Consider the following 16,056-nt stretch of genomic DNA (forward strand, 5'->3'; position numbering starts at 1 on the left):
AGAAGCCGAGCCGCGCGCGCGCGGCAAAATGATTTTAACCCCCCAGGTGATGAAGTGCCGGCCAAGATGAAATGGCGCCGTTCGCGCCAAGTAAGCGGCCCCCGCCGCGCCTGGATGTGGCAGACGGCCTCCTTGCCTGCAGCCGTCCCCTGAAGGCAGCATCCGTGCCAAGGACTTGCCCAAGACAAAGTCCCCCCCAAATGATGCCCGGTAACGGTCCTGATATGCCCATGGGGGGGGTGTAGCAGCGGTAGGAAGGGGAGGCTGGAGCAGCCACTCTCACCATATGCTGTCTTCGCCCTCAATCCATCCAGCGGGGTCGCCCCTTCAGCTCCTGGCACCGCAGTGGCAGGAAGCCGGGGGAGGGACTTGGCGTGCGGGCGACCCTGAGCTGGCGGGACGCAGGGGAGCGAGGCTGCCCTGGTCCACCTTGTCTTCTGTGGGGGAGGCGGCAGTGCGGAATTACCGGCACTGGCGCAACTCAACCCCGGGAGAAACAGAGGGGTCTAATGCGCCTCTGTTGTCCCTGTAAGTAGAAAAAAATCGAATTAAAACAACAAATAACGCAAAAAATAAAAAACTATAGGAAAACAACCCTGCATAAGCAGGGAGTGTCTTGCCTCCTTGGACACTAAGCAAAAACTGGCAGTCTCTTCTCCAGGCTGAAGGGTATAGCTGATGGAGGAGGGGCTTACAGCTTTCACTTAGTGTCACGCCTCCTAGGGAGCAGAGCTATACCCATGGTTTCCTGTGTCCCCCAAGGAATATGGGCGAGAAACTAGATATTCCACAGTCCATTACAGTACTATGCTGGTTGATGTAGTGGTATTCATACGGAAGTCCTAATGTGCAGTACCAACTCCATTAGTGGCAGGTAGCTTTCTCTAGTTAAAGGGAACCTGTCACCACACAGTAAAATCTGCAGGCACCATGTTATAGAGCAGGAGGAGCTGAGCAGACTGATACATACTTATGCAGGAATAGATTCAGTAAAACTTGCAATTTAGGCTACTTTCACACTTGTGGCAGCAGGGTCCAGTACGTTGTAGTTTTTGTCAAGCCGCCTCTCAGCATGTTTACCGTGCTGTGGCCGGACTTCCGGCAGCACGGTGGGCCAGCATTAGCACGGATCCGGAACAGCCTGCCGGGCCCTGCTGCCGCACGGGTGTAAGTAGCCTTAGGCTACTTTCACACCTGCGCTAGGTGCGAATCCGTCTGGTATCTGCACAGACGGATCCGCACCTATAAATGCAAACAATGGTATCCGTTCAGTGCGGATCCGTCTGCATAACAGCTTTTTCAGATCTGAGTTTTGTGTGGACGCTTCAAGTTAGAATATACTAAGAACTGTGTACATAACTGCCCGCTGCTGCCTGGCAGCACCCGATCTCTTACAGGTGGCTGTGATCCGCACAATTAACCCCTCAGGTGCCATACCTGAGGGGTTAATTGTGCGGATCTCAGCCCCCTGATCGGGTGCTGCTAGGCAGCAGGGGCCAGACCCCCCTCCATCCACAGTATTAAAAGCATTGGTGGCCAGTCAGGACGGATTCGTTCGGCTCCGCACCGCCAGGCGGACACCAAAACTCTGCAAGCAGCGTTTTGGTGTCCACCTCCAGAGCGGAATGGAGGCGGAACGGAGCCAAACTGATGCATTCTGAATGGATCCGCATCCATTCAGAATGCATTGGGGCTAAACTGATCTGTTTGGGGCCGCTAGTGAGAGCCTTGAGACTGATCTCACAGGCGGACCCTGAAACGCCAGTGTGAAAGTAGCCTACCTCGTTTGAACCTTTAATCTCAGCTCCTTCTGCGCTACAACATGCTGCCTGCAGATTACACTGCATTTTGAGATGACAGGCATTGTACACCGAATTCACTACACATACACGGCAAAAGTACCTGTTAAGTAAATTATTAAACTTCATAAAATCATTAGAAAAATGTACAATTTGCACAATACTACTTCCCTCTCCATAAAAGCACTGTAATAAAAAGAAATGAATTAACACTTCATGCTCTAGGACTGGCAACCAGCTTCATCTGTGATGTGCAGTGACACAAAAATAAGGGACACTTTTGTCACCCAGTGTACTCCGGAAAAATGGTGACGAGACGGCCTGGAAGCTGCCCACAATTTGTTTCTCCAGCACTTGGTAAGCATGTTTTGTTTCCTTTCAGGAGAACAAGTCCCCCTCCAGACACTTCTGGTTTACAAGATGTAGTCTTCAGGATGCGGTGCTGGTACTCCTACAGACTGACAGCTAGGTGATACCATTCCACTTCCCTATAAGGTCTGCACTGATTGGATAATGTCAGTCTGTTGGGAAGTGCTCCCAAGTGGTAACATCCAGCTGTCCATTTATTCATACATTTCTATGAGGAATAACAGAGAAATTGCACAATATAGAATAAGGAAAGGTGCTCCAGAATTCTTCCATAGGGAATTAAAGCATTTACTAAAACAGATACATGAATAGTGACAGAGCAATCCCACCCACGCATTTGTGCAGAAAGAATCCATTACATAAATATGGCATTAGGAGCAACTAAAAACATTACAGCCCTAAATGCCCCAAACTTAAGAAAAGAGCACATTTTACAAACTGCAGAATTCAAACTTCTCGAACGCTGTGTGAAGGAAGGAAAATGCCGACCAGGTTGTAAATCCACCCTCCGTCTTCAGCCATAGCATAGTAACAGACTGCACAGTATATGGCATGCTCACCTATTATACAAGGAGTGACACACTAAAGCATTATAATCACTCCTACTTCTAGTGCTAAACAATGGATCATCCGTGGGTTCATTCAAAAGAGCCGTCAGTTGTGCTTCATACAGCTCCCCTCCTCTGGATCCTCATTTTAATCGGCCCTCTGTCGGTGATAGGTACTCATAAGGTAGCTTTCTGCTCGGTCTTCATTGTCTGATCAGATTATTTTGCAGCTCTGTACTGGAAGTCTAAGACGACCAAGACTGTCAGATTTTATGTCTTTTACACAAGATTTCCTCTGTGTCTCGCCAGTGCTCAACTAACAAGAACATAAGAGGTTTGTCATTTACCTATAGTATAAAGTCTGGAGGGCCAACTCTGCTTCTGTGACTTCTTCTTATTGGGAGCATGTGGTATTCTGTAGGTGGAATCAGTGCTTCTCCATATAAAGAGTTATATGGCCGTCTGCACAAGGCATTTAGTAGTGACGTTTCATGTATATGCTAATTAATGGGAACTCATGAATTTTCCACTACAGCACGGCGCTAGGCCTTTTTCAACCGCTGCTGGAGATTTTGTGAAATATTACAATAAAAGCAATAGTTTATAAGCCAAACCGACTGACTTCAGCAGGACTAAGTGGCTTTCTTATGTGTAAGGGGGTGTAAAATCTTCCCCTACATATGATGTTGGGGGGAAGGAGGGATCGGTCATATTGAATTTCACCATGTCCGATCCTTCGTTCTCGCAGGAGATAAGCGGCCATCGGCTTACACTCTTCTTCCCGATGATCAGCAACATGAGTGCAGTCTCCAGAACAAGCAGTTTCTGCTGAGGAAAGCTGATGCCAGAGGAAGCTAGCACCATGGCGGTACAGATCCGTTCATTCAGGCCAATAGACCATAATCAGATGTGACATAAATGCACGTTTGTAAGCCAGTATTTTTTTGTCTTTTTAAGGAAAGTGGCACTAGACATACAAGCTCCCACTGCTGGGAAAGGCGGCAGAGGATATTAACGATCAGACACCTCCGGAGCAGATTTATAAGGTTAAGCACCAAACCTGCAGCCACACACATTCAATATTACTTCAGAAGTTTTGGAAGTGTTGCCATGCTTGGAACAGTTATGTCTTTAAAGATTGGGGTGTAGCTTTGACCTTGTTGCCTCTGATTTTGATCCACAGTTTCTATTATTGTCTGTTTCATTTCCCTGCTGGCATCTCCTCTCATTTGAAGCAGAGCAGCAATATGATCATCCCTGTTAGAAGAACAAGAAAAAAGGTAAACTTTTTCATGTTCTAACTATACTAAATTCCTAGATAATACACTAACAAGAATGAGAAAATACACCAGCAATTACCTGAGATCCGGATATCTAGTGACCAAGGTGGAGACTTCCAAGTAGAGAAGGGAAGGATCTGTGAGCTTTATAACCTCAGCAATATCAATAATGGTATCGCAGAGTCCATCTGTCTCTTCACCAAATCCCTAGAGAATAAGATTGAGGCTTAGTTAAGTATCTCCACACATTTCTAATACAGAAGATCCATATTTAGTGGTCACAGTTGATTTGGTCAGAATTCAGCTTCAATGAGGGTGGAGAACGAGCCATCTCAGAACCTGTCAGATAGTGAATGACATCAAGTAGCTTCCAATGTATTGGAATATACGAAGGCTATAAAATCCAAATGACTGGCTCATAATACAGACAATGCAATAAAAGAACAAGTGGCAGACAGGATGTATCTTTGGAACATTATTACGGATAGGCCTGACACATCCTTTGTGGAGAGATGTAGTCCTGCCTGGTAATACAACAAAGCCGTCATGTATGTATTAATACTACTAGACACGTACAGATGTGAGACGCTTAAACAGAAACTTGAACTGTTCTGCTTCCTTAATCATGCGCTCTGCACCCTCCTTGCGTTCCTCTGCATTTCTGAAGCAAATTCGTCTTTGCATTATTGCTTTGATATATTCTGTTACTACTTTCCTGTGGGCCTTAATGGTCATTTTCTACGAAGAGAAAAAAAAAAGAAGATGTTATGAGTCAGCAAACCTGAGAACTAAGGACTAAATAAAACACGGCGTACACAAATGTCCACCGTTAGACCAGTAAATAGGAAGCGGCGTCTGATCCGCTCGCTAAATGAAAGTTACACATACCTGCTTGTAATGAGTTTTAATCCTTGCAAAGTCATTAAAATAGTCTTCTATGGTGACACATATAGTGTCTACGGAATTAGAGCCAGCAAGCCATTTCCTGGTCATTAGGTCATTAAGATGCGGCTAAAGAATAAAAAAATAAAGAAAGCTTTATTAATGGTAAGCAGAGAGGTGCCCATTTCTAATAAGCCCCATGTGACGTCTGTATGGAGAGTTCTAGATGGTAGAAGCCACAATTACTCCATTGTGTACTGTACATTTTTTACGTCACAGCCACAAACTTAAAGCGGCTCCGTCACCAGGATCAACACTACTGAACCAGGCATACTGGCTGGTAGGGCTCATCATGCTGTGTGTATGCGAAACAGCTGCAGAGAAATCAGTGTTTTTATTAATATGCAAATGAGAAGTTTGAGCACCAGGAGGCCGGGCTGAATCCTTTGAGCACTGCTTTGTTACAAACCCTGTAACACCAAAGCCAACTTTCTATTTTAAAATATACAGATATGAACACAGTAATAACTGAACAGAGTCTTGCATGACTTCAGACAATACGAACTTTGCCTACACGGAGCCAATACATTTTAATGATGTATGGAAACAGCAATAAAAACTAGGGTTTTGAACGAATCGACTTCGGATCTATAATCCGAAGATCAATTCACTCAAACCTAAGTGATGCCATATTAGGATTTATCTATTTTTGGGGAGGTGAAGTGGGAAAAAGTAGTAATTCAGTTATTTTTTGTGGGGTTCACCATGTAGCATATATGATATACAGTAACTTTATACTGCGGGGCGATACGAATATGGCAGTAGCAAATTTATATATATTTATTTCATTTTTTACTACATTTTCATCATACAATCACTTTACTAAAAATCTTTTTTTTTCTATGCATCGCCGCATCTAAGACTCAACATTTTTATTTTTCTGTCAACGTAGCTGTGCGAGGGCTTTTCTGTCAGACAGCCTATAGTTTTTATTGGTACCATTTTGGGGAACATTTTTCTTTGTTTTTTGTACCATTTTTTGGGAGGTCAGCGTTTCATTTTTCATTGTGTGCGATAAGTAACGTGATCCTTTTATAGATCAGGTTGTTACAGACGTGGCAGTACTATGTGTAGTTTATTTTTCCACAAAATATAACTGATGTGTTTTTTTTTTACCTGAAAATGTTATTTCTTTTAAAAACATTTTTCAAACTCCCACATGGGGAATGAAACATAAAACAATGCAGTCAATGGTACAATACACTGCAATAGTCATCTATTGCAGTGTACTGTCCTGTCAGTTTTACAAAGACATTTGGCCTGATGAGACCCTGCCCCTGGCAGGCTTACGTACTTGTAAGGCCTCTGGCTGCCATGGCAACGGTCGGGATCCTGCAATCGCATCACGGGGAGATCGCTAAACCCCTCAGAGGAAGTGGTTGCTACTGACAGGAGGGTTAAACAGCTGGTATCTACACTAGCACCCATTTTGGTCATTGCAGCAGGGTGTCAGCTGACAGGCGCTGCTGATGGTGGCGACTCTGTTCCTCAGCGGCTGCTATCTCTATGCTGTAAATGCACGGTGAATTATTGTTCAGCTTGCCATGCCGCAGGAAGCTGTTAACAAATCTCATCCACACACCGCAAACAAAGAACACAGTGTAAATTGACCTGTGGTGCGGATTTGAAATTTACAGCATGTCAATTTATGCTGCAGATTTCACCCTTTGCAATAGAGAGGGTGACGTTCACAGCCTTTTCTGGAGCAAAGACCGCTGCAGACTTTTCTGCTGCATTTTCAGGCACGTGTGGACATCTCCTTAAACCTTTGAAATATGGAACAGAAACACCAGTAAAATTGTCCTCACCTCTAAGTCCATAAATACTTCATCTAGAAGATTCCTGCATCCATCATTGGCAATGTTGTCCAATATGGTGTCCATATTTGTGGAGCCAGATGTCACAAAGTCCTCTTCACTTCTTAAATATTTTCGTTTCAGGCTTACAATGGACTCTCTACAAAACAGGACATTATGTTTGCATTCTTAAACTTAGCACCACATTTTAATTCACGGCACCCACTACATATCTTCCTTGTCAAAGATGTCCAAAGTCGTTTAAAGGGATTTCTGTCATCAAGATTAGATCAGTGAGAGTGGCAACCCCTTCAGCGCAGCAGAACCAGGCACAGATGCACCCACTGTCTAGTGGCCATCCTGGTTGCTGCAGCTCAGTCTCATACAAGTAAAACTGAGGGAAAAAGGAATTTTTTAAATCACAAAGTGCAACTAAAATACTTTTAATATTGCTTCCCCTTTCCGTTTCCGTTATAGTTTGCGATCGCCAGGTTGAGCTAGACGCTGTGGAGTGGACTATTAGGCTGGTTTCACACAGGCGTTGCGGGAAAAGGTGTGGGTGCGTTGCGGGAACATGCGCGATTTTTCCGAGCGAGTGCAAAACATTGTAATGCGTTTTGCATTTGCGTGAGAAAAATCGCGCATGTTTGGTACCCAAACCCGAACTTCTTCACAGAAGTTCGGGTTTGGGATCGGTGTTCTGTAGATTGTATTATTTCCCCTTATAACATGGTTATAAGGGAAAATAATAGCATTCTGAATACAGAATGCATAGTAAACTAGCGCTGGAGGGGTTAAAAAATAATATATATTTTTTTAACTCACCTTAATCCACTTGTTTGCGCAGCCCACATCTCTTCTGTCTTTAACTGTGAGCAATAGGACCTTTGATGACGTCACTACGTTCATCACATGATCCATCACCATGGTGATGGATCATGTGATGAACGCAGTGATGTCATCAAAAGGTCCTATTCCTCACAGATGAAGACAGAAGAGATGCCGGCTGCGAGAACAAGTGGATTAAGGCGAGTTAAAAAAATTTTTTTTTTTTTTTTACCCCTCCAGCCCTATTTTAGTATGCATTCTGTATTCAGAATGCTATTATTTTCCCTTATAACCATGTTATAAGGGGAAATAATAATGATCGGGTCCCCATCCGGATCCTAGCAACCGTGCGTGAAAATCACACCGCATCCTCACTTGCTTGCGGATGCTTGCGATTTTCACGCAGCCCCATTCACTTCTATGGGGCCTGTGTTGCGTCAAAAATGCAGAATATAGAACATGCTGACATTTTCACGCAACGCACAAGTGATGCGTGAAAATCACCGCTCGTGTGCACAGCCCCATAGAAATGAATGGGTCAGGATTCAGTGCGGGTGCAATGCGTTCAACTCACACATCGCATCCGCGCGGAATACTCGCCCGTGTGAAAGGGGCCTTAGTAACATTCTTGTTTTGTCTTTTCTAATTTACATATTGTGTGTACATATTAGAGACACCACTGCAACTGGCCTCAACCGCGATGTCCCCTACACTGCTGAGGCTGGTGAGGGTGCACGGTGACCTGTGTGCACGTGACATCACAGCTGCAGCCCGGAAAATGACAGCAGCACTGCCAGAATAGAGAGCAACGCTATAAGAGGCAGGGGAGAAAAGTGTGATTTTAATTTTTTTAAATTATATTTATTGCTGCTGAGTTATGTATTTATCACAGAAAACCCCTTTAACATTACATTCTTTTATAGTTTTTTTTATATTTCTGATTTCTCCTGTAACTGGGGCTACGATTAGCTCCAGTGACCAGGGAAAAACAACTGTGGGAGACTTATAAGCCTTTGAAGTTATCCAGTGATCAGGTGATTGCAGGTACAGGATCACGAAGCATCACGGCCGCTTCATGAGTTGTATACAGGGCGATCAATAAGTGCCAGGAACAGAATCTATGTAGCCTTGTATAAGCTCCTGCCGTTTTATGGTCTCCGTGAAGCTGTAGTCTAAGCAAGGACATTCAGGAACATCCTTTCAGAGCTAAATGCTGTTTACAAGTAGTTACAAATAGGTTTAAAAAAATTAAATAAAACTTGATAAAAAAATAGGATATTTTCTGATCATGGATTCCCTTATCAGTCCTGCAATCAGGAGGAGGACAGTCATCTAAAGGCTTAAAATAGTAAAGGGATTAACATTTTTGGATTTCTTTGCTGGGCATGACAAGTTATATAATAAAAAAAAAAAGAGACACTTAATTTTTTTAAGTTAAAGCCCGGAATGGATATTTTTGATTTTCTGTATTAGCCAGCTGCTACAAAAATTGTATGTGTATATCCAACTTATGTGCTAAAGTTTTTTAATATGATTTGTTAAAAGGAAATGTCACCAGTTTGATTCTGTCCTACCTGCGTGGAGCACAAGCTGGTGACAGATACCATGAGCAAAACACTGGGTCACTTCCTTTAAACGGCCCCGTTTTGCTGTTGTCAGCAGTGAGCTCCAGCCTGAGCCGAGCACTGGAGTCTACCAACACAGATCAAGCTTGGTAGTCCTCATATTCTTAAGCTCCTCACAAATGACAGCTTTCTTCCTGTACAGAGTACTGGAACAAAGAGATGGGGTACTACATCAGTTCTGAAGTGGCTTTGACACCCATTTAAAAAACTGCACCCCTCAAAATATTCAAGGCAGTATTTAGTAAATGTGCTCACCCTCTAAGTGTTTCATACACATCAAAAGGGGTTTTCCATCATCTTCAGGGCCTTTCGGGCAGACCCCTCAAGGTGGAGGAAAGCATACTTACTTACTCCCTACCAATCGTTGGCCGTAGTGGTGGCACATTGCCCTTGGACAGCGGAGGAGCTGGAACCCAGCATCTGGAAGCACATATGCTTCCCTCTACAAGTCCGTCCATGAGGGGGGTGGGTTGCCCAAAAGACCCCCGAAAATGGAAAACCACTTTAAATCAAAGAGTTGGGGCAGTTTTCAATTTAATCTATTTTTTCTGTAAGGCAGAGTAACAGAGAAACAAAATTCAACGATTCTTATCCTGCTTGTGTTTTTTTTATATCCCATGTTTAGTTTTAGTGTGCAACTAGACTCAAACAATAATTTTCATGCATTATTTTAGATTTGCGGAGGCCTTGAGTTGCTAAAATATAAGCAGCCCCCTCGCCACAAAGACCTCATTTTGAAATGTACACCTGCCAAGGAATTCATCTAGAGGCGTTGTGAAAAATTAAAACCCACAGTTTTCATATTTTTGGTTTTACTACTCTTGCACCATAAAATCATATATATTTTTTTATTATTGTTGTCACCATATTCCAAGACCCATACCATTTTTCCTTTTCTGTCGCGGCAGCTTGTGAGGACTTGTTTTTTGTGGGACAGACTGCAGTTCTTACATATGACTATGAAATTCGGAAACACTTTAAATAGAAGCAAAACAGGCTTACCTAAATGTCTGGCAGTTGTTAATGATGGCTATTATATACTGGACATAACATGCAGGAAGCTGCCGGTTCCTTAAGTGATCCTCTTTATAGAGCTGTGCTTCCTCACTGTACCTGTAAATGGAGACACATTATTCCTGTGAGCACCCATAATAAAAATCTGAGCAAGTAGCTCTCTAAAGGGATTCAACATTTAGAATAACTTTATATTTCAGTACATACTGTAACTGCCACAAACTTCCAGTTAACATATTTTATATTATAATGCAGATGAAAACCACTAGCGACCCAACATTTTAATGCTCTGAAAATGAGAATGTGGCCTATTATTTGTACCTATGGAACTGGCTTTCCAGTTGCATGTGCGCCTGGCAGCGGAGGGCATCTGTGTTGATCCCATGTTCACATGTGCCCACATTGCTGAGAAATCATAATGGCCAACGTCTGCAACACAGTCTGACTAACCAGCAGCCAATCACACTAAAATGGTACTTTCAAAAAGGAAGTTGAAGGAGAGCCCACTGTCTGATATGATGAATTTGGGAGACATGCAGTAACATCAGTAACTAATACTTGTCCATACCTGTTGAGAAACGCATTCATTTGCTGCAGGCACAAGTGTAAAACCTTCTTCTTCAGCTCTTCACTAATCTGAGCTGCTACTTGTAAATTTTGCTCAAACATCTAAAGAAAAAATAAATTTGTTATTCATGGATAAAGGACGTCAAAGATTCTGTACAATTTCGTAACCGTCAAGCCATTTTTTTGTGTTCTGATTTTATTTCGTTTAACCTTTTCATGACCGCGGGTGTGCACAAAAACCCTAGCTTAGATTTACATACATATCCCTCTCTCTTAAAGACACTGGCCCTGATTTAGTGTTTCTTCACTCCAGAATTCTGGCATCAAAAAAGTGGGAAAAAAGGGCTTTTGCGACTTTTTCACTCCAGTTTTGTAATGTGGGTAGAAAAGTCGGTGTAGTTAGGCTACTTTCACACTAGCGTTCGGGTGTCCGCTCGTGCGCACCGTTTGAGGGGGCTCACGAGCGGCCCCGAACGCATCCGTCTGGCCCCAATGCATTCTCAGTGGAGGCGGATCCACTGAGAATGCATCCGCTGCCAGCGCTCAGCCTCCGCTCCGCTCAGTGAGCGGACACCTGAACGCTGCTTGCAGCGTTCGGGTGTCCGCCTGGCCGTGCGGAGGCGAGCGGATCCGTCCACACTTACAATGTAAGTCAATGGGGACGGATCCGCTTGAAGATGACACAATATGGCTCAATCTTCAAGCGGATCCGTTCCCCATTGACTTTCAATGTAAAGTCACATAACAGAATTTCTGATGATAGAAACCCTTTAAGGATAAGACAAATTTATCAAACAGGCAACATTTGATAAATGTGGCATAAACTACTCCAACACAGACTCGAGCAAAACTGACTAACTATTACCCTCATGATAAATTCCCCCCATTGTCTGAGTTTTAAGAAAAGTCCTCCAGTGCCCCCAATGTAAGAAAAATACAATATAAATAATAATAATGATAATAATGGCAAAAATGGCATGCAGTTAAACGAGCGCTGCAGCCTCTTAGAAACGCTGACCGTCAGAAGGGCTAGGATGTGGACCCCCACCGATCTGATATTGAGAACCTATCCTGAGGATAGGTCATCAATATTGTAGCACTGCACAAACCCTTTAAGTGATGATTATGTGTTCTTTGATTATTTCTTTATATTTGGGGGCACTAGGGGAGTTTTATTATAACTTGTCATATTTTTTTTATTTGCTAGTTTATTAGAGCTAGGCATGTATACCTGAGTTAGTCTGTCAATAATTCTCAAAAGATCTGTAATTACCTTATAATAACAGCTTTCATTAATGTCCTCTGTCCCTTTCCACTGCTCCCTTAAAAGACCGTTACTATGGCTTGTCTGTCTTCCTTTTAGTATAAACAGAAGACGGAGGGGCGGTCCTTCACGCTGCATGTCTGCATTAGGCTTCAGAGTGAGGAGGTGTGTCTCCCAGTAATCCAATCTGATTGGCTGGCAGGGAGCTGCTGGCTACAGCAAGTGTGTATGGGAAGTGAGGGAAAGCAGTTTTGGCCTCAGAGAACTGGCAGAGGAGCCATCTTGAGAGTGTGCTCATATTGTAAATGTTTAAAACAGTCGTAACGAAGGGAAATCTCAAGGAAAACAGTGATATGTGAAGAAACTAAAGATTGATTTATGCATAATGCTGCTGCAGCAGTAACATATGCTAAAATTGATTTCTTGATGAAAACATGACAGTTACCCTTTAACGTAGACTCTGTAAATAGTGCTAATCATCCAAGTACATTCAGCAAGACAGGATTGCTCATGGGTAAGATATGCACTTTGGGGGTGGGACGGGACATAATAAAAATAAAAAAATTCATTGTATTTTTTATTTTTTGTAGCCAGTTAATCCATATTTTTTTTCCCTATGCTCATTTATTACCAGTTAAGGATAAGAAGAGCGCAAGTATGTGTCTATGCCTCCTTAAATGCCGACCTGTGTTAGGCTACTTTCACACTAGCGTTCGGGTGTCCGCTCGTGCGCACCGTTTGAAGGGGCTCACGAGCGGCCCCGAACGCATCCGTCTGGCCCCAATGCATTCTCAATGGATGCGGATCCACTGAGAATGCATACGCCTGCCAGCGTTCAGCCTCCGCTCCGCTCAGTGAGCGGACACCTGAACGCTGCTTGCAGCGTTCGGGTGTCCGCCTGGCCGTGCGGAGGCGAGCGGATCCGTCCACACTTACAATGGAAGTCAATGGGGACGGATCCGCTTGAAGATGACACAATATGGCTCAATCTTCAAGCGGATCCGTTCCCCATTGACTTTCAATGTAAAGTCTGAACGGATCCGCTCAGACAACTTTCACACTTAGAAAATTTTCTAAGTTTTAATGCAAACGCATCCGTTCTGAACGGATGCGAACGTCTGCATTATCGGAGCGGATCCGTCTGATGAAACATCAGACGGATCCGCTCCGAACGCTAGTGTGAAAGTAGCCTTAAAGAATAAATAACTAATTTTAAAATGGCTGTGATAATGTTGTAGCTAACTTGACCCATCTGCTACATGGCGGTTGCATGTTGGGGTGATGCCACTATGTATGGCATGTCTAGTGATTGAGTGCTATGGTTACACACCAGTATGGCATGTCATCTCTACAGCCCATTACACCAGTTGGGAATTTACAGGGTGAGTATGGGCATAATTGTTATTTTGTACTACTCTACTTAGAGTGAATGTTTGGTGGAAAAGTGAGTTACAAGATGTTTTCATGCCATTCTCCATCAGTGATCCCTTACTGGTGTTTTCTCCTCATCCCCCTGTATATTACAAATTATCCAGAATGTGAGGTGCACACCCCTCCCCTACTTTTACCTATTTGTGTGTGATTTGCATAGCTGCATTATGTGGTAAAATCACTGATTAAACCTTTCCCAATCATTTAATGTTAATATATGACAGCTAACAGTGTCCCAGTCTACAGAGGGATCGTGCATTTGCATCCCCCATTTTCCTAATGATTGCTCCTTAATGTTACATAGTGTGTCCAGGTCTGGCTGTAATTAACAACCTCTACTCTAGATGGCTCAGGTCCCAATGATGGCATCCAGACCACAGACTGCAAGTTGCTGTCAGTCCTGGATACCCCTATGCTACAGGAACATGCAATCACAAGGTATACGAATGGCCAGGTCTCACAGTAACAGTGTCTGCTCTGGATGCCATCTTGGGGACTAGATCAATTCAGTGTCAACACTCTAATCTACACAGAAGAGCCCACATTATTGTGACCACCACACAGAATAACCCACTACTCCTCATATTGTTCCAGCCACAAGAGAGTCTCCAGCACACAGCATGCCCTGTACTTACGGTTACAACACTGTGCTCAGCCACTGCAGTGCCCATACAAATATGCCAGCTACAGTGCCACTTTAACTCAACATGCTAAACTCCACCATGATCATGCACTTCTCTTAACTGTTAATACACATGCAAGCAATATTCAGTAAATGACACAAAGATACTCTTCCTCTATTCTCTGGGATCACATATCAGCAAAGGAGTAGAAAGATCACAGGACAGTTTAACTACATTCTGTACAGAGAGGATGGGGTGGCACAGCCAGGAGTCACATGAACTGCAAGCCACAATGTGTCCATCCTTGGAATAAAATAAGAATACAAGTAATGTACTTGAACACAAACACTAAAGGGATCATTTATTAAACAGAAATACACCTAAATTAGGTGTATTTCTGGTGCAGATTGCAGCGCAAAGGTGCTTTGCGCCGCAATCTATGACTTCTCTCCGCTCACGCCAGGTCTAAAAAAGTTGGCATGACGTGGGTACTTTCATACTTGGGTTGTTTGATTCCAGCAGGCAGTTCCGTTCCCTGAACTGACTGCCTGATCAGGCAAACTGTATGCAAATGCATGTTTGCATGTCATTTTTTCTGACTGATCAGGCATTTTTCAGACTGATCAGGATCCTGATCAGTCTGAAAAATGCCTGGTCAGTCAGAAAAATGCATTGCAATACCAGATCCGTTTTTCCAGTGTCATCAGGCAAAACGGATCAGGTATTTATTCTTTTGTAATTTTTAACGGTCTGTGCATGCGCAGACCGGAAGGACGGATCCGACATTCCAGTATTTTAAATGCCGGATCCGGCACTAATGCATTCCTATGGAAAAAAAAATCCGGATCCGGCATTCAGGCAAGTCTTCAGTTTTATTCGCCGGTGATAAAACCGTAGCATGCTACGGTTTTCTCTTTTGCCTGATCAGTCAAAATGACTGAACTGAAGACATCCTGAACGGATTACTCTCCATTCAGAATGCATGGGGATATACCTGGTCAGTTCTTCTCCGGTATAGAGCCCCTGTGACGGAACTCTATGCCGGAAAAGAAAAACGCTAATGTGAAAGTACCCTTAGGCGTAGAAAATGGTCTAAATGTAAGACATCTTGGAAGCAGTCTTACATTACATTTAGAACTGGCAGTGGATCCGCCGAAGTTTTGTCTTCATAACTCCGGCGGATACACCACCAGGTATAGGGCTTACTAAGACCAGCGTCTAAAACGCCAGTCTTAACCCTTTCCCGACCAGCGCTGTACTAGTACGCGCTGGCGGGGTCTATAAAGATGGCGCCCGCTCCTGAGCGGTGCGGGTGCCATAGCCGCAGGTGGCCTGCTGTTTCTTATAGCAGACACCCACGGCTAATGTCCGCACCCGGCAGTAATGCCGATAGCGGACATTTAACCCCTCTGATGCCGTGGTCAATCCTGATTTTGGTCGCTTCATTTTCTCCAAAAAAAATAAATAGATAAAAAGTAATCAAAAAGTCATACACACCCCAGAATGGCATCAATGAAAAGTTCAGATCGCCCCGCAAAAAATAAGCCCCCACACAGCTCCATACACATACTACAAAAAAGTTATAGGGGTCAAAATATGGCGACGAAAAAAAAGGACCGCAACGGAGTAGAAGGGGTTAAAATCCTAGAAATTATATTTTCTTCTGTGCACGCACATGTTAAAAACATATATATTTTTTTTAAACATACTTTTTCACATGAATTCATATACACAGATGGTTGCTGTCATTATGGTACTCAAACCAATGTTAAAATTTTAAGATGTCGCTATTATCAGTTACCTGGAAAACGATAGCTGGCAGAGTGGTCTGGTAGTATCCATCTTGATCCGCTTCAGGCTCTGTGTTTTTATCCCAGTCCTTTTTATCTGTCTCTAAGGCTTTTCTCAGCCACCCAATGATATTTGACTAAAAGATACATAATCAGAAGTACTGGTTACATTTGTATGAA

At 43.4% G+C, this 16,056-nt stretch overlaps 1 protein-coding gene across 2 annotated transcripts in view; it reads right to left on the reverse strand.

Moving 5' to 3' along the window:
• Positions 1-1,641: 1,641 nt before the first annotated feature.
• Positions 1,642-16,056, reverse strand: part of EXOC3 (exocyst complex component 3) — a 37,428-nt gene continuing 23,013 nt past the window's right edge. For both annotated transcript variants that reach the window (XM_040432145.1, XM_040432144.1), the window contains exons 6-13: positions 15,888-16,013; positions 10,770-10,870; positions 10,190-10,300; positions 6,747-6,894; positions 4,885-5,007; positions 4,573-4,734; positions 4,076-4,203; positions 1,642-3,973 (exon numbers count right to left, since the gene is read on the reverse strand). In XM_040432145.1, the coding sequence (XP_040288079.1) occupies positions 3,799-3,973; positions 4,076-4,203; positions 4,573-4,734; positions 4,885-5,007; positions 6,747-6,894; positions 10,190-10,300; positions 10,770-10,870; positions 15,888-16,013 (1,074 nt within the window). In that variant the 3' untranslated portion in view covers positions 1,642-3,798. The remainder of the gene's footprint in view (positions 3,974-4,075; positions 4,204-4,572; positions 4,735-4,884; positions 5,008-6,746; positions 6,895-10,189; positions 10,301-10,769; positions 10,871-15,887; positions 16,014-16,056) is intronic.

This window comes from Bufo bufo, chromosome 5 (genome assembly GCF_905171765.1).
Source record: "Bufo bufo chromosome 5, aBufBuf1.1, whole genome shotgun sequence".
In the NCBI taxonomy this organism is placed as follows: Eukaryota; Metazoa; Chordata; class Amphibia; order Anura; family Bufonidae; genus Bufo; species Bufo bufo.